At 39.7% G+C, this 23,450-nt stretch overlaps 1 protein-coding gene across 1 annotated transcript in view; it reads left to right on the top strand.

The window, feature by feature from the left end:
* DOCK4 (dedicator of cytokinesis 4) overlaps positions 1 to 23,450 on the top strand; it is a 430,451-nt gene that overhangs the window by 198,733 nt on the left and 208,268 nt on the right. Inside the window, exons 7-8 of the mRNA XM_042922426.1 lie at positions 6,285 to 6,369; positions 13,654 to 13,805. Coding sequence (XP_042778360.1) covers positions 6,285 to 6,369; positions 13,654 to 13,805 — 237 coding nt within the window. The remainder of the gene's footprint in view (positions 1 to 6,284; positions 6,370 to 13,653; positions 13,806 to 23,450) is intronic.

Below are 23,450 nucleotides of genomic sequence, written 5' to 3'. Positions count from 1 at the left end.
TAATATATACCACTTCCGTACCATGGTAATATGTCACCAGAGTAATCTGGAGGGAGACACTAATGCTAACAGCTCCCATTAAAAGTCTTAAAACAGGTGCACCGGTGGGGCATTCATTATTGCCCTAATTCCGCCTGTGTGTATATATTAGGCTCTTTGAGGAGCTGCTTGGGAGAACTCCGTAAAAAGCAGACCAAGATTTACTTTTAAATAAAACTCTAAGTGACTAATCTAAAATAACAGCCAAGCACTGTAGTAAATCTCATCACTTAAAGCTCTAATCAAGGCTCATGTTGTACTAATACTAAGTATGAATGTTAATATGTGAGTGAGAAATTAGAATAAGCTTTGACTGTGATCCTAGGCTTGTTGAAAGAAGTTAAAAGATCCCTCAATGTCATATTTGGTCATGTCCTCCTTCCTTTCCTCTCCCCAAGTCCCCATTTGCTGTTTGGACCTTGAAAGGATCTTAGGACTACAGAATGAAAGAAAGGCAGGCAGAAAAGGAGAAAATGGCCAGGCATATACCACAGATAAATTTGCCTCTTACTGAATCTGGAAAAACTGATTTGAAGCTAGTGTGCTTTTTTCTCTGAGCATAGGAAATTATTTTATCAGAAGCCACTTTTTCTTATTCTTTTTTATTTTTACTTTTAATTTTTAAATTTTATTTAAAACCAAGTTATTTAACATATAGTGTAATAATGATTTCAGGAGTAGAATTCATCGATTCACTGCTTACATAGAACACCCAGTGCTCATCCCGAGTACCCTCCTTCATGCCCATCACCCATTTAGCCCATCCCCCACCCAACATGCCTCCAGCAACCCTCAGTTTGTTCTCTATGTTTAAGAGTCTCTTATAGTTTGCCTCCCTCTGTTTTTATCTTATTTTTCCTTCCCTTCCCCTATGTTCATCTGTTTTGTTTCTTAAATTCCACATCTGAGTGAAATCACATGATATTTACCTCTCTCTGGCTGGCTGACTTATTTCGCTTAGCATAATATACTCTGGCTCCATCCATGTTGTTGCAAATGGCAATATTTCATTCTTTTTGATTGCTGAGTGGTATTCCAATATATATATATATATATATATATATATATATATATATATATATATATGTATATACACACACACACATATATACATACACACCACATCTTCTTTATCCATTCGTCAGTTGATGGACATTTGGGTTCTTTCCATGATTTGGCTATTGTCAGTAGTGCTGCTGTAAACATTGGTGTGCATGTGCCCTTTTGAATCAGCACTGCTGTATCCTTTGGGTAAATACATAGTAGTACAATTGCTGGCTCATAGGATAGTTCTATTTGTAATTTTTTGAGGAAACTCCATACTGTTTTCCAGAATGACTGCACCAGTTTGCATTCCTACCAGGAGTGCAAAAGTGTTCCCCTTTCTCCTTGCCAACATCTTTTTAAAAAATGTTTATTTATTTATTTTGAGAGAGAGCATGCATGCACAGTGGGGGAGGGGCAGAGAGAGAGAATCCTAAGCAGGTTCCACGCTGTCAGCGCAGAGCCTGACTAGGGGCTTGATCCCACGATCCTGGGATCATGACCTGAAACTGAAACCAGGAGTCAGACACTCAACTGACTGAGCCACCCAGGCACCCCTCAGAATTCACTTTTGATTCTGCCAAGATATGAGCTAATATAGGTATGAAGATAGGAACCTGCTAACACATTTTAAATCTCATTCTCACCCAGAGTCCTTCTGCTGTTTTGTAGAGCAAGATGTGCCATTCAGCCTTTTTACAGATGACGGGTATGGTAGCCCTAATTTATCTCTAGGAGATTCATTCCTGTGGGGTGTAAACAACCCAACGTGTGGAATGGCAACAAGACACTGAACTAGGAACGCTGCTTTTTTAAGATGTGAGACAAATTCCTGAGCCCTTCTTGACTTTACTTTCTTCATCCATGGAAGGAGTAGGTTGAACTCAATAAGGTCCAAGGGTCTTTTCGCTCCAGGGCAACATGATTCCAAACACACAACGTTTCCTGAGGAACAGAGCTTGGCAGCCATTTGTGCTGAGCCTTCACTCTTGTGTTGTGAGATGAGGCAGCCCGGGCAGGGTAGATCTAATGGTTGCTGGAAAGGGACCCATACTGTCTATCATGTGTTTCTTTTTTTATTTTGAAAAAAACTTTGAGTTTTCACTGAATTATATTGGCTCTTAGTCATTATGGTGGTCTAAGTTTAAAAAGTAGTTTGTAAATAGGAAGAAAGTTGGATGAAGTAGTTTATCAAAAATAACTTGGAAATATAGAGCAGGCAAGAAGATGATACTTTTTCAGTTTTAGGAAGAAAGATGATGACAGAGGGAAAAACGTTAATTATGACTGAATCATGACTCAGTTTTGACTCACGTAAGTTCCAGCTTGTACTTTGGGCAGTTGTGTGGCTAATTTATGGTAAGTTGGTAAAACATGGATGCATGAAAATGAGCAATATAATTTATATAGCTCATCCTCAAATTCGTGAATTTTCTGAGGTCTCATTTGTTTTCTTTGAGCAGTTATTTAAAACCAATTTACAGCACACAGATTGTGCATTTACCTTATTCTTGTAAGTATAAATTAGTTTTCTTATTGAATAGTGCTAAATGAAAAGCAAATTCAGATAATTCTATTCAATGTTAAGCTAGATCATACTGTCCTACAAAATTATATGTCAGCATGTAGATCTCTGGATGAACACAAGTTTAAGAATGTTCGATCTTGGTGGACAGCCTCTCGTTTGCTGTCCTGCCTGCCACTCCCTTGTGGTATATTCAGTAAACTTCTGTCTCCTTTCAGGAGAAACAAAAAAGAATGTTCAATCTCAAGTTATCTATCACACTGCTGAAGAGTGGTAAAGGGAAGCCCTTAGGATATGGGATGCTTGAGAAGAGGAGGAGGAGATACTCATTTTATTCCCTAACAGGGCCATGAAAAGAAGTGTTCTCACCTGAAGGCATCAGAGTTAAAATAATGGTACCTGTTTTTGTTCCCCATAGCATCCTGTGCTGTCCTTTGACTTTCCTGCTAAGATCATACGGGAGGGAGAATCCATTCATCCTTCTTTCCTGATGTCCAGGAACAATTTAATGACTGCATTGATATAGAACTTGACCCTCCCCTCCCCACTCTGGTTTCCTGTATTCTGAGAGTTCTTTTTCCATTTTCTCCCTTCCCACTTTGCCTCATTTCTTTTTATTGTTTTTAAAGTTTTTTTTAAAAATGTTTATGAGAGAGAGAGAGAGAGAGAGAGGGCGAGAGAGAGCGAGAGCATGAGTAGGGGAGGGGCAGAGAGAGAGGGAGACAGAGAACTCGAAGCAGGTTCCATGCTGTCCGTGCAAAGCCCAACATGGAGCTCGAACCCAAGAACTGTGAGCTCATGACCTGAGCCAAAGTTGGACACTCAACCGACTGAGCCACCTAGGCACCCCCTTCTTAGAGGTTTTAAAGCCCTACCCTGATCCTGTTCTGTGAGCTAAGAAACCAAACAGTGGGAGAATTACTCTTTTAAAAAAAATTTTTTTTTAACATTTATTTATTATTGAGAGACAGAGAGACACAGAGCACGAGCAGTGAAGGGGCAGAGAGAGGGGGAGACACAGAATCTGAAGCAGGCTCCAGGCTCTGAGCTGTCAGCACAGAGCCTGACAATGAGGCTCGAACTCATAAACTGCGAGATCATGACCGGAGCTGAAGTCGGATGCTCAACCGACTGAGCCACCCGGGCTCCCCGGAGAATTATTCTAAGGATATACCTAGGAATTAACAAAACAAAATAGAAACAGATAAAACTCTATTCACATAGCTGGGACTCCAGGAAGCCAGAAGTTCAACAATCAAAGCCTTATGAGAGAAAGAGACTTGCAGGTTACAGACTTCTGGGGCCCAAAGCCCAGGAGGTTTCTGGACTTCATACCTGCTCCAGAACCTGTGCAGCTCGAGTTGGTCTTTATTCATTCTATAGTGATATAGATCAGCTGCTCTTCACGTATCTTTTCTTCCTCATGTCACATGGCTGATGCTCTGAATTTCTAGGTCCAAATACTCAAAGAAGGAATCTCATTGAAAGCCAGTATCTATTATTCCTCTTTAGACTGAGCATTTTATACCAGCCTCTTAAAGCTACTGGCCAGCCCAAGGATTATTTGCCTGCAGGTCAGGTGCCTATGTGTCGGCCAGTCAGGTGTTGCTTGGGAAGGGGAGATGGTCAGATGACTAGACAGCCTCAGGTCTTCTGCGTGCCTCCCAGCAAAGAATACGGGTGGGACAGTTTCTCATAGGAGTTGTGGGTGAGGTAGGTGGCATGATTCATATGTGGGCATAAATCTTCTTTCCTTTGCTAGATAATCTTTCCTCAGCAATACTGACCCGGTGTCAAACGATGCCTTAAAATTGTAGTGCAGTGGTTCTCTCTTGGGAGGGGGTAGAGAATGGGAAAGAGACCCTATCAGAACCCCTGGTGAGGTCTACCAAGGGGGCTGTGTTAGTATGCTACGGCCGCCATAACAAAATACCATAGACTGGGTGGCCTAAACCACACATGTATTTCCTCACAATTCTGGATGCTAGAAGTCCATGTTTAAGGTGCCAGCAATTTCAGCTTCTGGTGAGGGCTTTCTTGCCGGCTTGCAGACAGCTGCCTTCTTGCTGTGTCCTCACGTGACCTATCCTCTGTACCTGCCTAGAGAGAGAGAAATCTGTGCATTCTTCTTATGAGAACACCAGTCCTATTGCATTAGGACCTCACCCTTGGCACCTCATGTAACATGCGTTACCTCTTTATAGTCCATGTCTCCAAATATAGTCATTATGGGGTTGGTCTTATTGGACTCCTACAAAAACATTTTGGGAGGACATATTCAGTCCATAACAGGGAGACATGGTTATTTTAAGAATCAATCATAGTGCTGTTTGTGATTTGAAAGTTCAACAAAAATTAGAGAATGGGAGTGTGTTTCTTAAGTTCCTCAAAGAGAAACATAATTGAAAAAAAATCAAACTTTTTTTCATGTCTGAGACAACTAGTGCCATCAAGAAGGTCACAGATGTATAATCTTGAGAACAACTGTCCCTCAGGGTAGCTGGGTCAGTGCCTGGTTTGAAGCTAGTGCAGAACTAATAAATTCTACTCATGAAACCTCCATTGACTTTTGGGGGAAGGACAGAATTTCAGGATTTTTCCTTTTTTTTTTTTTTTTTTTTTTTTTTTAAACACACAAGTGAGAAGCTGTGGTTTTGTAACTGGAAAAGCCATGGCGGAAGGCATCCATGTTAGAATGATGTTGTGAAAGGGACAGAGATCAAATTATCCTCTGAGAATTACATGTGAGACCTGGAATGGGGTAACTGATGGGAGCCTAGGGGAGACACAGTATCTTGACCTTGATCTCGAGGGCATTGCAAAGCCATCATGGTACCTTTGGGATGGTCGTGGTTGGTTAAGTAGAGGAATAGAATGATAGACCGTTGATATCAGTGTAGTAAAGTGGTGTCCCTGGGGACCAGTATGTTAACCGAGGTCACCAGAGGGAAACTGGCAGTTACACTTCCTTTCCTCTCTCTTTGGTAGGACATCACAAATCCTTGGTCCTGCTGAGGCTGGATGTATAATCTTAGAACACTTCTCAGTCCAGTAAGCCACGTGCGGTCACCTAACACAAGAGATCAAACTGTTTCGCCGCCCCAGGCCTAAAACTATGCTGCCTTAATTCCTCTCCCCTGCCTTTCCTGAGTTTCTCCTAATAACTGACCCCAGAACTCGCTGTGACTGAGCACTGCACGCGTGTTGCCAGAGATCCACATTAGAAATATGTTAGCTCTAGATGCGACTAGGTATTTTAGTGCCGAGTATAGTCCTAAAGGCCAACCTCCCCTCTTCTCAACTCCAATTTCTAGAACAAAATTATGCCTTGTTCTTGTTTCTATCCCAGTCCAAGGTGGAATGGTTCCTGTGGTGATAGTTTGTGGGGTGCTCATGGCTCCCCACCACACAGCATCAAGGCCTCTGGTGCCAGTCCATTCCCCTGATTTACCTGCCTTCGTCATCTTGTGTTTCTCAAATTATGTCCAGGGACCACCTTAGCTATGCTAGATACTCCATCTGCGGTAACAAGTTAATACAAGGTAAAAAGTATGAGAGAAAGAAGCATGGTGGGTGACATATCTAATTTCAGGGTGATACAGTAAAAATGACGATTTTTTTAAATATATTCTGTAGAAATGACATTTCCCCCAAACTTTTGCAATGTGTTTTCTAGACAACTGGGACTGGACCTGGTGCCTAGGAAGGAGTATGCGATGGTGGATCCAGAGGACATCAGCATTACAGAGCTCTACCGATTGGTAGGTACAGGAAACCTTGGCTCATAACCTCACTGCTAATTTTGTGGTTTCCATGGCACTCTTCGTACTTGATTGATTTTGTAAGAACAGGATGTTCCAAGTTTAATTTGGAGCAAGTAGAGAATTGAGAGCTGAGGTGACCATGCCCCAAGTTAAAAAACCGAGGTACTTTCCCTGTTTGAGAATTACATGACGTGCTCCGCTGAGCTCTCAACATTTAAATACTGGGAAGTAAAACTAAAGAAGTTTTAAGTTCTTTTGCACATCTTTGTAGCTTTCATTAATCTAGTGAAATGCCTACAAGTCATACATATTTGTCTGTGTGTTTCACAACAGGGCTGTGACTAATGACATCCAGTTATTGATCCCCAGCATGTTACCCCACTCGGTCCTCCCATTACCACTATGCCCAAATACCATAGAAAGTGTCTCCCCCATTGTCTCCAACTGCTGGTGTCACCCCCACCCCTCCTAGACCCTAATCCATCTTAAGTGCTAAAGTCTGGTAATAATCCTAAGATATTTGATCATATTGCCCACCATGGAATCACCTGTGACTTGAGTTTTCTTCTAGTTACATGGTAGGTTAAGGTTCACTTATTTACTTGGCATCTAGATTCCCCAAATCTAGTCCAATCTACCTTGTATTTAGCCTTGTATTCTTTTTTTTTTTTTCAGTGTTTATTTATTTATTTTGAGAGAGAGTGAGAGAGAGAGGGCATTTTTTATTCATTTATACATAGAACATTTGTTCATTTATACATTACTTGCATTATTTGCATTTTGAAAATGTTTATTTTGAGAGAGAGAGATAGAGGGGAGGGGCAGAGAGAGAGAGAGAGAGGGAAGCCCAAGTAGGCTCTGCACCATCAACGCAGAGCCTGATGTGGGGCTCGAACCCCTGAACCATGAGATCATGACCTGAGCTGAAATCAAGACTTGGATGCCCAACCGACCGAGCCTCCCTGGCACCCCTAGCCTTTTATTCTTAATACTTGCATAAAAAATTAACTAATCTCTTGATATTAACTAGGCCCTTTTAAAACCCCCAACAAAAGAAAAATGTGTTTGGGAAGGGCTTTCAAAGGCTAAAGCTCCATGCATTTTACAGTGATGCTCAAAGGAGTACCTTTTGCAAGATCCTGCCTCTTTTGGAAAGCTTCCCAAGCTTACAATATTCTTCATAGAATATTGGGATTTTCTTCGCCTGAGATTATCTGTATCTGAAAAATGAGAGGAAAAAATCATCAGTAAGCCCATTAGGGCTTATGTCTGATTATAGAAAGCAATTCTTGTACCACTTTTTTTCCTTAGTCGCTCATCTGTTTGGATTATCTACACTTTATTATATCAGTTGGAATTAGTTCTCTTTTTTTGTAGAGAATTTCCTTCACATTGAGCTTCTTGAGAGTGATGTCTCATGTGGCACACCTTTGTGCCAAAGGTGGTACACCTTGACCTTTGCGAGTCAAGAAGCAGGAAGTTTGTGGCATCAGTGCTAAGCAGAATATTGGGTACGTAGCAAAAACACAGTTAAAGGTTAATTGGAGGGAGGCAGCGAAAGAGGAAGGAGACAAAATAAGAGTTTTCTAAGGTAAAATTATCACTAATTCTTAGCTTGTATAACAAATAAAATGAGTATAATTGATTTGCCAGTCATATCCTTTAATGAGACATCTTTATTTTAGTTGTTTTATTTAACTCATTAAGCATCAAATTTGTCTCTCACTTCTGTTTTTTAATCTCACTCAATTTGAAGTTTCTTCAGAGTGGGCACTGTCTTATACTTCATCTCTTATGCCCAAGATAATCTTGTACAGTGCTTTGTACTTAATAAGCAATCACTCACACTATTTTTGAGGTTGTTATGGTATTATGAAAAGACCAGTGGGTATAGATCCAAAAAAGTAGATGTGAATTCTTTCTCTTCCCTTTACCAGATCTGTGGTCTTGAGCTGATTGCTTAGTCTCTCTCTCAAAACTTCAATTTCTTCATCTATTAAGTAAGGAAATAATTCTTACCATATTTGTTATGAAGATTAAGTAAGAAATGCATGTAAAATACCTTTGCTTGGCAGTTAATGTTGCCAGAGCACCTAAGCATTTAGTTGATTTTCATGCTTCGTTCACCTTTACTTCATCCTTATTAGGCAAAGTGGCAAGAATAATTGATACCTTATATTGTAAATGTTAAGACTAGATCTGGCTGTGGCCAATGAAGTAAGTAATAGAAGCTTCGACATAATACAAATTTCTTTCTTTCTCACGATATACAAGCCAACAGGCAGGAAGTTCTGGGCTTGTATGTGCTTTCATGGTGTCAAAAGTGATACAGGCTCTTATTTTTCTGCTCTAAAGTACTTAGCTTCCATCATCAAGGATACTTGAATGTATAATATAGCTGCAAGAGCTGTAGCCATTATGTCCACTCTCCAGCAGTAGAAAAGAGGTAGGTTCTGCTCAGTTCAACAACTTGAAGGGAGCTTTGCTGGAAAGTCCACACAACATTTGCAGTTCCATTTCACTGGCCAGATCATACTAGTCACATCTCCACATTTAGCTAGGAATATCAAATATTTTATAAGCAACTAATAATGTCTTAGGCAAATACATTTTATTTTTTCTAGTTTGATTCTCTGTGTGTGTGTAATTGTATCTTTGTTCCTTTCATTTTGTGTCTTATACGGGATGGCAAATTGACTTCTTCTCTTTCAACATTCTAATTTGTTAGTGGTGGTGCCAGGAGTGCTATGTTGATAGGACCCTAGGGTCTTACCTGGACTGGGATGGACGAGCAATGACTGCCACAGGTGGAAGAGACTGCTGCTGCTGAGCAGTGACCACCATTCGAGGGTGTTTTTCATTTTTAATAACTTAAAACCTAGCCCCAACTCTTCATTTGGGATTTTACATGAAATTTCTCCCAGTAGTGTTTGTATTTTACTGTTCCTAAAGCAAACAATAGCCCAAGAAAAATGCAAATTATTATAAACCTCAGAAGGACATGTTACCTTCAAGCTTCAGGTTTCGGTTTATATCCTGGCTTAGCAATACTTCACATTTTCCATAGCACTGGTCTTTTCCTGTGGGTAACATATAGTGAGTGACTTCCTTACCAGGAAGAATTTTGCAAGTATCACCACCAAACCCTTTTTGTTGTTGTTGTTGTTGTTGTTGTTGTTGTTGTTATTTATTGTCTCTTAGGGATCAAGGGCCATGGCATACAGTAGAGGTTGTTACCACTTGTCTTTTAAATGTCTTCTCCATGTTCTATTTGAAACACAAGTGGTTGCACCTAACTAAATCCATACATTATCATTGGGGTGGGGGGGGAGGAAGTCTTGCTTTAGGTTTTTGATAGCCCATTAGCAGACCTTTCTCACCCGATTATGTTCATCTAAGCAGTTAACACATGCTAAACCTCACAGTGTTAACATATGTCCACTTGGAACTTTTGGTTTTCTGCCAAAGGCCAGATCTCAATACTTCTATAAATAAAGAGAACTGTAGCTAGATTCTCTGGTTATCTGTGCATGCAGAGTATCTTTTTACGAACCTTTCTTGGTTTTATAAGATCATGTTAGCTGCTTGCTTTGTGATCCTTAGTGTATGGACCAATGGTTCTCAGAGAGCAGGGGACATTTGTCAATGTCTGGAGACATTTTTGGTTGTCACAAATGGAGATGAGGTGGGATGGGGGTGAGGAGAGGTGCTGGTGGGTAGAGGTCAGAAAAAGTTGCTAAACATCCCACAAAACCCAGGACAGCCCCACAACACAGAAATATCCTGCCCATATTATCAGTAATGCTGAAGTTGAAAAACCATGGTATAGACCATTCACCCAGTAATTTATACATTATATGAGGACACAAAATTTGCATACCTTAAATAAATCTTTGGAATGAATCTCTTTCTTTCCTAATCAAAAATCTAGTTAAACTGTAAGCACATTTAGAGTAACTGATAGGTGCCTTTTAACCATAAATTATTTCTGAGATGGATTTTTGTCTGTTTATTACAACTGCCAAATTATCGCCCTTGATGTGTGAACATGCCTTTTTAATTTTGTTTTTGTAATACTGTTTTCACAGAGATATTTTTAGCATTTCTCCATAGTAGTGAGTTTCCAAGAGATAAATAATCATAACCTACTTAAGTCCAAATCTCTTCCAGACCTGGAACAGTGGTGGGTGAAGGGAGGGGGGACTTCAGTGCAATTTGTGAGGACACACGTCACATGTGCATAATCAGGGTGGAAGCAGGCAGGCTTATTACAAGCATGCATGCAAAGATCCAAGGTTGCAAGGCAGTAACTGCACAGGAGATGCAACAATGCATTTTTCAGTCAGCTGTGATTTGCATGTCTTAGCATATGATCTCAATCAATAGTTTTCAACCCTCATTGCACATTAGAATCACCCGGGGAGCTTTTAAAACTATCACTCTCTTGGCACCCCCCATCCCCTAGAAATTCTAATTTAATTGTTCTGGGATAGGTCCTATGCATAAGTATTTTTTAAAAGCTCTCTTGGTGATTCTAAAGTGCAGCCAAGGTTGAGAACCACTGATCTAGATATATTGAATTCCTTGCATGAGTAAAGGAGCTTTCCCCCCCTCCCCCCCTGCCAGGGCTTAGTTTTTAGTGAATGTCGTGACTGATGCTAGGAACTCTGTGCTATTTGAAGACCAGACAACTCCTTGAGGTCCTTTATTTAAATAAGGTTTTTTTATGCCTGTTTTTCCCACTCTAGTCTTTGGTAGTCATTCATTTGTTCACGGTACTTGGTGCGGTATTACCCTGAACTTTTAAGTATACCAGTAGATAGTTAGCATTTTTCAGAAAATAAAAAGGCTCTCTGTGAGTTAAAGAGATGTAGTTATGTGAATGTATGATGCTTCTTTTGCTCTGTTGAAAAAGAATTTTGAAAGAGCAATATAGAGCAGCCTTCTCAGAAAACAATGCTTATGCCTTTTTTTTTTTTTTTTTTTTTTTTTTTTTTACTGATAGAATATTTCTCTGCAGGAAGCTTTTTCTAGCAATTATGACTAACACATAACACAATGCTGAGGTGCACTTTACAAGAAAGTGTACTTAACTTCACTTTCACAGAGAGACGTCCATTGTACCTGTTGAGTATACAGTGATTACAGATGCATTTGGTTAATTGGGGTTTTAAACTGTTTACTTTTTGAGTAGTTCAAATTAAAGATAAAAGCATGAAAAAATCATGGTAATTTCATTGTTACATTTACAACTGTAAGTTTAGATGGCATATTTTTCCTTTCAAATGTTGGTCAGTCAGCACTTGTTGAACTAAGAAACATAAAAGGATAACTAATGTACAGAATTATGTACCTTAACCATAAGCAAAGGATATTACCTCATTACTATGGAGTTAATTCCTGAGCTATTTTTTTTTTTTTTTTAATTGTCAGGTCACCCAAAAGAGGTGGTCATTAGTAAGTCTTTGTTAGGAAAGCAAAAGTCCTCCACATTCTTAGCACCTGTTCTGTGAATACACAAGTGTTTGTGTATGTTTTCCCCATGCTCGTACCCTGAATCAGTTCTCCTCAAAGGTGGTCCATGAACTAGCTGGACCATGAACTGTTTGTAGTTGGTCAAAGTACAAAAATGGTGAGTAAAGGTTTAGAAACAAAAAATATCTGTTTATAGTAGATTGAGGGGAGAACAAGCTGGTTTTTTTCTCTACATAGTCTGAGAAGCACTGTCCGAGATGGTTCTTCGGCCCGGCTCACTCTTTGGCTCTTGGCCAAAGTATCACTGTCTCAAGACGCCTCCTCTGACTGCCTGGATGCAAAGGCAGATTGCTTCCTTATAGATGTTCATGATAATCTGGTTCTTCCCTTCCATTCGTCACAGTGTATTTTTCCATCTGTATGTGGGATGATTTTGCTGATGTCTGCTCCCTCTGGTAGATAAGATCTGTGAAGGTAGGGGCTATTTCTGGTTTTCCTCATCAGTGTGTTCCCAGTGCTTGGCATATAATAGACATTTAACAAGTATGTGTTGCCTGAATGATCACACGCATGTTCTCTTCACCCCTGAAACCACGGGTGAATCCTTTCCTCCTTTATTTTGTATTATTTCCCACTTCTGATTCGGCCTCCCAAGTGTAGCCCATGTAGCCATACTGAGGGCAGAAATGAGATGGATATGGATGCTGTTCTTCCCCTTAGATATCTCACTGACTTGCCCGGTCTGCCTGCATATAGCTCCACTGCAAGTTAGAAATATCTTCTTGCTCTAGTGATTGAATATCACTTGCCACAGCATGCCTCAGAAAACTACCACAATTTTGCAATTGAGTATACATAAAAGGACTTTGAACTATGACAGATGTGAAGTGACAGCTGCACTGTTCAGCTGCCATCAGTGAAATGACCAGACAGATTTAGTCTGGTTTTCAAAAAGAATTTGTTAATGTTTATTTATTTTTGAGGAGGGTGGGTCAGAGAGAGAGAGGAAAACACAGAATCTGGAGCAGGCTCCAGGCTCTGAGCTGTCAGCACAGAACCTGATGCGGGGCTCGAACTCACAGACTGCAAGATCATGACCTGAGCCAAGGTCAGACACTTAACTGACTGAGCCACCCAGGCACTTCTAGTCTGCCGTTTTAAAGATGACTAGTAATTTGTTCTCACCTCGGAAGCTGATAAGGGAACAGTAGAATCTTTTGAACTTCTTACTTCATAGATCTACTCAATAAGTTGGTATCTTTTTTTTTTTTTTCTTTTTTTTGGTAAAGCTTATTTATTTTGAGAGAGCAAGAAAGTGCAAGTCGGGGAGGGGCAGACAGGGGAGAGGGAGAGAGAGAGACAGAGAGACAGAGAGACAGAGAGAGAGAGAGAGAGAGAGAGAGAGAGAGAGAGAGAGAATCCCAAGCAGGCTCCACAATGTCAGCCCAAAACCCATTGTGGGGCTTGAACCCACAATCCATGAGATCATGACCTGAGCCAAAGTCGGACTCTTAACTAACTGAGCCACCTAGGCGCCCCAAGTTGGTATCCTTTTAACATTAATGATTAAAAACCAAATTATTAAAGCAAGATTCCTTAATGGTCTGGAAACTTCATGGTTTCTTATTTTAGGAGTTGGAAGAAAATTTGGAATGTAACATCCAAATAGATGCCAAACCCACAGGAAAAAAAAAAAAAATGATGGCACAGGACAACTTAATCATACTGTAGCTATCTAGTTTTTGGATCACATTGTTTTCTTCAGTCCATGCTTATCATGTTCTTGTTGTTGGGGGTGTCCTTCAGATGGAGCACCGACATCGGAAGAAAGATACCCCAGTACAGGCCAGCAATCACCACCTCTTTGTGCAAATGAAGAGCCTCATGTGTTCTAACCTGGGAGAGGAGCTTGAGGTCATCTTCTCTCTGTTTGACAGTAAAGAGAATCGGCCAATCAGGTAACGGCACATGAAAACCTGCCTTGAATGTTTTAATGTTGGAATGGTGAGTATTTGTAATTGGCAAGCTTTGGGATATATGACGTTGCATACTTTAACTCTGTCAGCCACTATTTTCTCATTTGTAGAACTGTGTGAATTTCTAAGCTTGCCTACCCTCTGGAGGTTCCCATGAAAGTTAGATGTGTGATGCCTATAGAAGTTCTTTGAAAAACTCAAAAAGGCTCTAGAACCATGATAATTATTACTAAATGAAAGTATGGCATTGATATCAGGTCTGTTATTTGAGTTACTTGGTACTGATAATGCGAGGAACATGTAATCTTAACTGTTTTATTATCAGGCTCAACGAGTTTTATTTTTGAAAATTTCACTAAACAATTACATTATTCTTATCCTATCTGTATCGGGTAATATTGAGAAAGACGTAAATACTTGGAAGCCTTCCCATTAGAATTTTAGAGCTGTGACATAGTAAACAGTTTCACATACTTTTTTTTTCTTTCTAAGTTCTCAGAGTCTTTTCTGAGGGCAAGTTTTCAATATATAGGAGAAACCTATAGTGAATATTTTGGTTGTCTTTCAAAGGCCTCAACCCTTGTTGAGACTTTTTTGTGTTTTGAAATCTTTTAGATTTGTTTAAAAGCTGAACACAATGCACCCCATCTTTTACCTTAAAAATTTTAATTTATAATTTAAATCGTATCACACAAATCATAATGACCCAACTTTACCATATTTTTTAAAAATTATGCTTACTAAATAAATGCTGTCAGTTTTAAGTAACTCTGAGCCACATATATTGTTTTATAAACACACATAAATTCTGGAGTATTTTTTCCTGGTAAAAAATATTTTTTTTCCTAAGAAATATGTGTTAAGTTTACTTTTAATGCATTTATAGCCATAAAATCTTTGGTGAATTATTTTATATGTTAATCATTACCTACTAGTAAGAGGACTTTTCTGGACAGAGGACTATATCCATACAATTTAAAGATAGCATTTTGGGGTAGAAAGGACAGAGTTTATGAGATGTGTAAATAACTGTGATAATAGTTTCAAAATCTGCTTTACATACTTTTGGAGGAAATGAATCAGTGAGTTAGAAAACTTTTCCCCCTTCACAAACCAGCAGTACTAAAAAGGGAAGAAAAAAAGGCTTGAAAAACAGATCCAAGTTACAGCTTAGCACTTGCTTTAGAAATAGGGAAGATTATTTAGAGATAATACTTGCTAACATATTGAAGTCTGTCTTAGCTTGGTTTTTCCAGGTAGTTTAACAAGTTCCTCATAACATTGTATAATATGTTGTCTCTAAAATAGTTAACAAACAGTGAGAATGTAAAAGGGAGGCATGAGGTCACTCTTTTGCTCAGGCTTATTAGGCTAAGGTTTTGAGGGCTACAAATTCCCCTTGGCCACTGATGTTCACATTGCATTACTATAGGAAGTGCATTAATTTAATTTAAGATTAATATTGGCTGGTCTCGTGGTTTCGTCGGGAATCGACAGAATTCCCCTTGTTTTGTTCCTGTTTACTTGGTGAAAGTAGGAAAATAAGCTGGGTACAGGAGCCTCAGAATATGTTTTTGCAGTCCCCAAGTTCAGACCAGGAGCTGGACCTTTTTCTTAGTCTGTGAGGTGTGCCGGCCTCCCCCTTCTCCCTCTGCCCATTCTTCCTCTTCCCCTCCCCTTTCTTCTGTCACACGCACGCCTCTAATAAACCACCTGAGAGGTAATGACCCTAGAAGAAATCAAGCCTAAATCCTTCTTCATTGCTTCTACTTACTGAGTTTGGCTGTTGGCTCTCACCTCCCAAACTCATTATCACCGTAAAGATGATCTGCAAAGAAATGAATAGGAATGAAAATATGTGCTTAGTAGGTGTTAAAACAGTCTCACATTTATTTGCTTGGCTTTCTGAGGCCTTGGGCAGCGTAGTGATTGTTCTTTTAAGGAGCTTCTAAAACCTTGCTGTGAGTGGCTTCGGTTCCATTGATGGCACAGGGCAATATCACCATTAACTCTTGAAGAGGCCTTACGGTGCACAGATCTGAAGACTGGACGTGATTGTGGTCTTCCCAGTTGACTGCTGCTTCCCTGACCTCTTCACTCACCTCTGTCTTTTCCTTCATCTTGAAACCGGTGACAGGTCTGGCTTCCTTTATTGCTCCCAGCATAGCTAATGAGTGTAAAGTATTCACATCTTCTCAGGAAAGAGTATCAGAAAGGTAAGATATGACTGTGAGACTTCCTTGTGTTTCTTCTTAGGCCCAACAATGGATGCAGTATGGGATGTATGGTATTTTAAAATCAACATGCATGTCTTGTAAAGCTTCCTTTTTTTTTTTTTTTTTTTTAAATAAAATTTCAGACGTGAAACAGTAGAATAGTATCGTACACGTGTACCTGCCTTCAGCTTCAACAGTGATCATCTCAGGCTGGTTCTTGTTTTAACCACACCTCTTTCTGGTCCTCTTCTTTGCCCCCAGATTACTTGGAGGCAAGTCCTCGACATCCTTTTATTTTTGTATGTAAATATTTTGGGGTATAGCCCTAAAAAGCAGAACTCTAAAGAAATTACTGAGAAATGAATATTCCCTTATCATCAGATATCCATATCCAGGCAGTATTCAGTATTCCCATATTGACTCATAAATATAGTTTTACAAATTCCAAATAAGGAGGTTGTAACTTATAAGATCCATATAAAATCCATATATCGTAGCTGGTTGTTAAGTTTCACAAGTCTCATTTCACCTTTTTTTCCCCCTCTCTTTTTCCCTCTTAGATTTTTTTGTATTTCTCTTTTGAGGAAACCAGGTCATTTGATTTTTATTTTTCCTTTTCTGAGTTCAAAGTCCAGCCCAAGTAATGAAAGCCCATAGACAAAAGATGGTATGTTTAAGTGAATGCTTTTGTTGTTGAAGATCATTAGTGCTCTAATTTACAAAAAATAAAACACATTTTAAGTGTAATCTGACAACATTATCCTGACTATTAATCACAGGAAGTTACCTTGTCCTGGTGTAACTAGAGTGACTGACATGTGCAAAGCCTGGAGAGGAGTGATGATGAGAGGTAGATGTTTATTTCTCCCACAAGGCAGACAACTGGTTAGGACTTTTTTTTTTCTTTTTTTGTTTTAACTTTCCTCCTCCAAGAAGCAAACAGCCAGCATTTATTGAACACTAACCATTTTCCAGACTTCTTTCTAAATGCTTTAAAAATATTACCAGCACTGATTTTATAGGGAGTGAACCAAGACACAGACAGGGTAGGTAACTGGTCTAAGCTTATAGACCCGGCAGGAGGCAAAGCTGAGCTACAAGCTGGCAGTCTGTCCCACTCTACCCTGTGGGCCTCAGTCCTCAAGGGCTTCAGTATTTACCTGAAAGTTTCCATGGTTGAGCAGGATTTTACTGGCCAGAGTTAGAACTCCAGAGACTGATAGTATTAATAATAGGTTGTTATAAATTACTGATAATGATAATACTAGATCTAGGCAGAGGGCCTCACAAATACTCTGTGCTCCAGAAATTGGTTTTCTGAATTGAGTCCTCAAAATACTTGAAGAAAAGCGAAGTAGCATTGGCTCACCCCGTATGCCAGTGATAAAAGTCATAGCGGTACTTGGAGACGTCAAATGCAAAAGGAGACGTGTGAAAATGGTCCCCTTCTGGTTCACTCAGTGGAACAATGGCACACGTGGTATCTCCTCAAACCGAAGGGTACATTTTCCAAAAACAATCTTAAATTGTCACTGAAGTTGGGCCATACTTAGGAAGCCGGTTAATTTTACCTGAAGGGACCCCAGAATGTTAGGCGTCTGATGCATGTGGCACCAACTCTTGCTGTAAGCATCTGTAAAGATTTTGTCTACTTCTGACACCATCTTGCTAACGTACACCGACCCTGTACTTCTTTTCCAGTTTCCCTTCCTCATTTGTCTGTGTGACAGCACCGACCCGGAGAAGCCTGCAGATAAAGCTGCATTGGACTATCAGCAAATAGAACACACTTTTATGTAGTTGAGTTTTGTACAGTCTTGACATGATATAGCACTGTAAAACATAATTAGTAAAAAAAAAAAAGAGTTTGAAAAATCTAGTTTTATATGAGTAAAATGCTTTTGGAGTGAATCTATCTGGTTGAAAGTTTGTCATTTCCCCACTCCATGGGGGGATAGCTGGAAAAGTCAGGGAGTCATTTCCCTAGATATTATCTGTAACTTTATTTTATTTTCTTCTTCTCTATTTATTTAATAAAACACTCATATAATGCTTATGATGTGCCAGGCACTGTTCTAAGCTCTTTTAAAAATATCTGTTTATCCCTTGTAACAACTCTCTAGGGTAGGGACTTTTAATATCCCCATTTTTTTATGGATAGGGAAAGTGAGGCCCCGGGGTAATGAGTAACTTGTGCGAGGCGACACAGCTGGTATTTTTTTTTTAAATTATTTTTTTTTTTTCAACGTTTTTTATTTATTTTTGGGACAGAGAGAGACAGAGCATGAACGGGGGAGGGGCAGAGAGAGAGGGAGACACAGAATCGGAAACAGGCTCCAGGCCCCGAGCCATCAGCCCAGAGCCTGACACGGGGCTCGAACTCACAGACCGTGAGATCGTGACCTGGCTGAAGTCGGACGCTTAACCGACTGCGCCACCCAGGCGCCCCATACAGCTGGTATTTTAACTTGTAGCCTCATCAGGTGTCAGTACTCTTAACCGCTATTCTCATCTTCTTCAGTATTTATCATATTCTCTTTTCTTTTTCAACCAAGGTTTACTCACCAGTGTGTAGTAAGGGGTGTGTTGAGGGTTTGGTTCTTTTTTTAGGAACCTGGAGTGGGAGAGACTTGAGCTCCATTGACAGGAAGGATGCACTAACAAAGGAGAGGTTACACTCAGGGGAGAGGGGAAGTAATTGCTGGACCAGTGTCCCTTTGGAGGCATCAGGAGACTGGTTTGAGACTGCAGGTGGGGAGATGAGCCATGGACCAGTGACAGGGAGAAAAGAAAGGGTATGGATGTGCATAAACTGAACTGCAGGATTGGGAATATCAGGATATACATATATATACACACATCAATATATTTATATATAAATACAAATATACATATATAAATTTACATGTATATATATGTATATGTATATATAAAGAAATCAAACCACTTAACATTATATGCTGCAAAGGTGTCTCCTCTGGCTGGCATTTGAAATTGGGTGTTGAACAGTTTGGTGACAGAAATACTCTTAGCATTTATGTTTTCTGTAGGCTGTACAGCGATGCATATGTGTATTCATTCATACCTTCCCTGTACGGACATGTGTCACTTAATCTATAACAGACTATAAATTACATGGGCCAATGAATATGACATAGCTCACTGGCTGACTACTTCCCTTTGTAACTTTCATTACTTTGTTTACTGATGTACTGTAAGACTTCATTAATTAAAGCTGTAAATTTGTTTCAGGACTAATCTATTACTGTATTTCATTCTCATCAGAGAATATATTTAATAGGGTCTCAGTGCCACACATGGGTACTTAGCTTAGTACAAGACTGCTCATGCGTGCACATTGCTGGCATGGGCTTTTACTTGAGAAAATAGTGGCAGAGTAGTACTTCTGGAAAGTCTTACTCTGATGACTAAATTCCAAGTCTTCTCATAGTAATGAAATTAAGATAAAATTTAACTTTCTGTTGGTACCTTGTTCACATTCTTTCCTGAAGTTCTGTATTTTTCCTACAATCATACATGTAAACTCTCCATTTTCCTTGAAATGCTTCATTCCATGTAAAATTTATACTGCCCACAGTCACCTTCTTTTTTAGTATATCATTCTAGTTCTGTCACTTAAGAAAAAAGTAAGTAGTGAATATTATTGGTGAGGCACAGGTTTCTTATATGGATTCATATAGGACTATGAAATAGATCTGAATTTATGTTCATCCTCAAGACACATATCTTCCTGTATAGTGGTGAAGGCACCACTATATGGTATGTAAGTGGCTCAGTTCTGGTGTCAGAGGGTCTGGGTCCAAATCCTGGGTTTTTAATTCCGCAGCTGCATCAACCTGGGTAAGTTAGTTCGTGTCTCTTACGGTTGTTAACTGTGTGCTAAATGAAGATGATAATAACACTTTCCTCTTGGGACTATTTGAGGATTAAATGAGATAATAGATATACTTCTTAGCATAATGCTTGGCACTTGTAATTGGTCAGTAAATATTGGCTATAAAGATTATGATTTTCAAAAACCCAAATAGGAAATACAGTTTAACATAACCAGAAATGATACATGGTGTTTGGTCTTGAATTCTTGACATTTTACAAAGAATTCTTGTTGATTTTTTTTAGGTACATACTGTTAAGGTTAGGTAAGATTCAGAGAGACTTAATAGTAAACCAGGTAGAATGGCATCAGGGATGTGATTTGCTTTAAAATACTTCACCTGGGGTGGGGGTGGGGGCATGAAAAATAAAGAAAGAATAAAGGGATAGATGGAATTAGTGTGATGAAATTTAGTGGTTGTGGATTCCCTGTGGTAGGTATATGGGTTCTTGGTTTAACTTTTAGCAGTATAGTGTGTATTGTTAATAAATCATCTGCTTCAGATGTTTTATGCCTGTAGGCAAAAAAGCAATGAGAGCAAGCATGATTTACAGTCTCTTTGAAGAAGACTGGTTTATTAGTCTGGTCTAGTCGCTAGTTGTGTGAATAGTCTGGATTCCATTCTGCCTAGAATAATATTCCTACGTTTACATAAACTGAAAATAATATTCTTCATAATATATTTGACAAAACTTAGGAGGAAATGTTTTCCTGCGGTCTAAGACATTCAGTATTCTATAACACGTGTATCATAATATTACCTTTAAAGTATAACCTTTGACTTATATATAAAGCAAAATAGCAGCTTTTAGATGATTAATAAGGATTCTGTGAGAGGAAGTACCTTATATGCTCAAGGAAAGTCCTGTGTCTTCGTTAGGATCAGCTTCTCAGAACCTCGGAATTAGTACTGGTTTGTCCTCTCAAAGGTGAGGAAATGGAACAGTTCTGTGAAACCTTCTGTGAATGGCATGTTCCTTCTAACCGTTTGCCTGTTCATTCATTCACTCGTTACACAAGTACATGGGAGGAACTGTTGTGCGTCAGCAGTATGGGGTGATTCAAAGGAGCAAGTGGCAGAAGGGATTCAGGATGCAAGTGAAGGACTCTACTCTGAGAGGAAGGGCACTCCTTCTGACGTGGAAGGAAGAGAGGTGAGGGCAGAAAATGGACAGAAGATGTTGAGATGGAAAGGAGCGACTGGGTTTGTGGCCTTGACCTTTTATAGGTAACGCTGGAAAACAATGTCCGCTATCATTGGGGAGCAGAAGAGAGGATGAAAGGAAATTGAGGGCTGAAAGTGAGTTACAGGAACAAGGTAGGTGGACTCTGAGCAGAAGTGTGATAGGAAACGAGATGGAGAGGAGTAATTGAATTGTTGAGTGTGGTGAGACCCCTCCAAAGAGAGACGTCTGAAAGGGGTAGTGCATGCTTGCTCCCAGGTTACCCAGCTTTTGCCAGAGGTGTTCAGGAAGTAGGGATCAGAAGCAGGTGATGGGAGTTGGCGACTGGAACCTCAGAGTTGGAAAAGAATGAGCAGATTGGGAATCTAGCATAATGATGAGGAAAATAAAAAAAAAAATTAAAACTGTAGCTTCCGATAGGTCTCTTCAGAGGCAGATGTGATCTAATACTAGCCGTTTCATTTTTTAAAGAAAATTAAAGAAGTGGAGTTTTGTTTTTTGTTTTGTTTTGTTTTGTTTTGTTTTGAAAAATTCAGTTCCCGGGAAAATTTTTCAAGAGCTTCCAGAAGGCAGCTGTCAAAGAGCATAGTTATTCAGCCCAGACTAGGAAAAATGCTAATATTTTTGTGTATGTATTGTAGTACATAACACAGTTAGGAGAGCAGATGAGATTTTTTTAATTCTCTGAGCACTGTGCTAGAATTTCTCATTTCATACATCATTTACAACTTATTATAGTGTGATCACATAAGTTCAGCATTTATATTTTTGTCATAAATTAGGAGCATGTATGGTTGTGAATGTTAAAAGAGAGCTGGCATAGATCTCTTCTTAGAGTCTTATGGTATAAAGCTAACTCAAAATTGTAACCTCTCCAAAGCAAAGCAACAATGTCGAGAAAACGTCTGGCCATACGTGCAGGGGGCACAACTCTGCTTGAGAACAAAAATAGATGAAGAAGGCGTTCAGCGATTCTCCTTGGACTGTGGCAATATCAACTATTCCATACGGCCCAGAGCGTTTCCTGCTGTGTCTAGACATGTTGGCACACATTTCACTGTGGGTGTCTGTACATCAGTGACCCGCAGTGACCTTCCCTGGGGCCTCCTCTTTAAAGGCACCACTGCTTTCCACTCTGCCTCTTCTTTTCCATCATTTAATTCTTCCAGCAGGTGCGTGAACGTTGGGACTGTTGTCACTTTGGAGTCGATCAGACTTCGTGGTTTGCTTCCCTTTGGTCATACTTCTGTGTCACATATTAACAACAACAACAATAATTGCTTTAGAGATGTGGTGATGTCTTTAATAGGAGACATTTTAAGAAATGGACCAGGAGGAAGATCTAAAAACAAAAGAAGCAAAGAAATAACTTCATTCAAGCCGAGAACACCCAGGTAGAAGCGCTCCATCCACTCTTTTTCCCTGTAGTATTTTAAGAGCTGTACGATATCAATTATTTTTCAAATTGCAGATTAATACAGTATTATAATAATAAGTGGCTGGAAATTCAAGGTGGCAGAAAAGTGGAAGCTCATAGAGTCATTGGGTTGACAACTGGCTTTCTCATTCGCTTTAGCTCTCTGCACTTATTCTGGCTACTTGTCTCTTCTTACTTAAGCCATGCCATGTCATAGAATGCGACCAGAAGGTCCTTTTACCCTGATTCCTGTGTTTTAATGGTTTTTATTCATTTTGAGAAGAAGAGAGAGAGAGAGTGAGAGTGCATGAGCAGAGAAGGGGCAGAGAAAGAGGGGAAAGAGAGAATCTCAAGCAGGCTCCACGCTGGGTGTGATCTCACAAACCATGAGATCATGACATGAGCAGAAATCAAGACTTGGATTCTTAACTGACTGAGCCGCCCAGGCGCCCCTCCTGTGTTTTAAAAGATGACCAGATTGGTGTTCTTTTCATCAGGATTCTGGTCATCTCATCAGGATTCTGCCCTGTGTTTGCTGCTTGTAGAGAATTCAGATTTAGTTGTCCTAAGTTCCCCACTGAAGAGGTTAGGGTCACACATAGCACTCCACCTGTCAAGGACTTCTTTGGTATTCAGTGCCATTTCTGTTGTAGGAAAGTGATATGCTGATAAAGGAATTAGAAATGATACGGCACCTCTTGGCTCCGATTCTGAAGAGACTTGATCTTCTCAGCTTCTTTTTGTGCCCACAGGGCGGTCAGTGATATGGTTAAAGGAAGCTTACAAGTCTTTTATTGTCATTGAGGCAAAACATTATAAGATCATTCCATTATTGTCTTCATTTTTGCTGCCATCCTTCTATTCCAGTGGGGATGTGCTTATGAGTAAGAGGGAGAAGTCAAGGTGTTGAGGAAT

Source organism: Panthera leo, chromosome A2 (assembly GCF_018350215.1).
Source record: "Panthera leo isolate Ple1 chromosome A2, P.leo_Ple1_pat1.1, whole genome shotgun sequence".
Lineage (NCBI taxonomy): Eukaryota > Metazoa > Chordata > Mammalia > Carnivora > Felidae > Panthera > Panthera leo.
The sequence above is the reverse complement of the archived record's forward strand: the minus strand, read 5'-3'. Positions and strand labels throughout refer to the sequence as shown.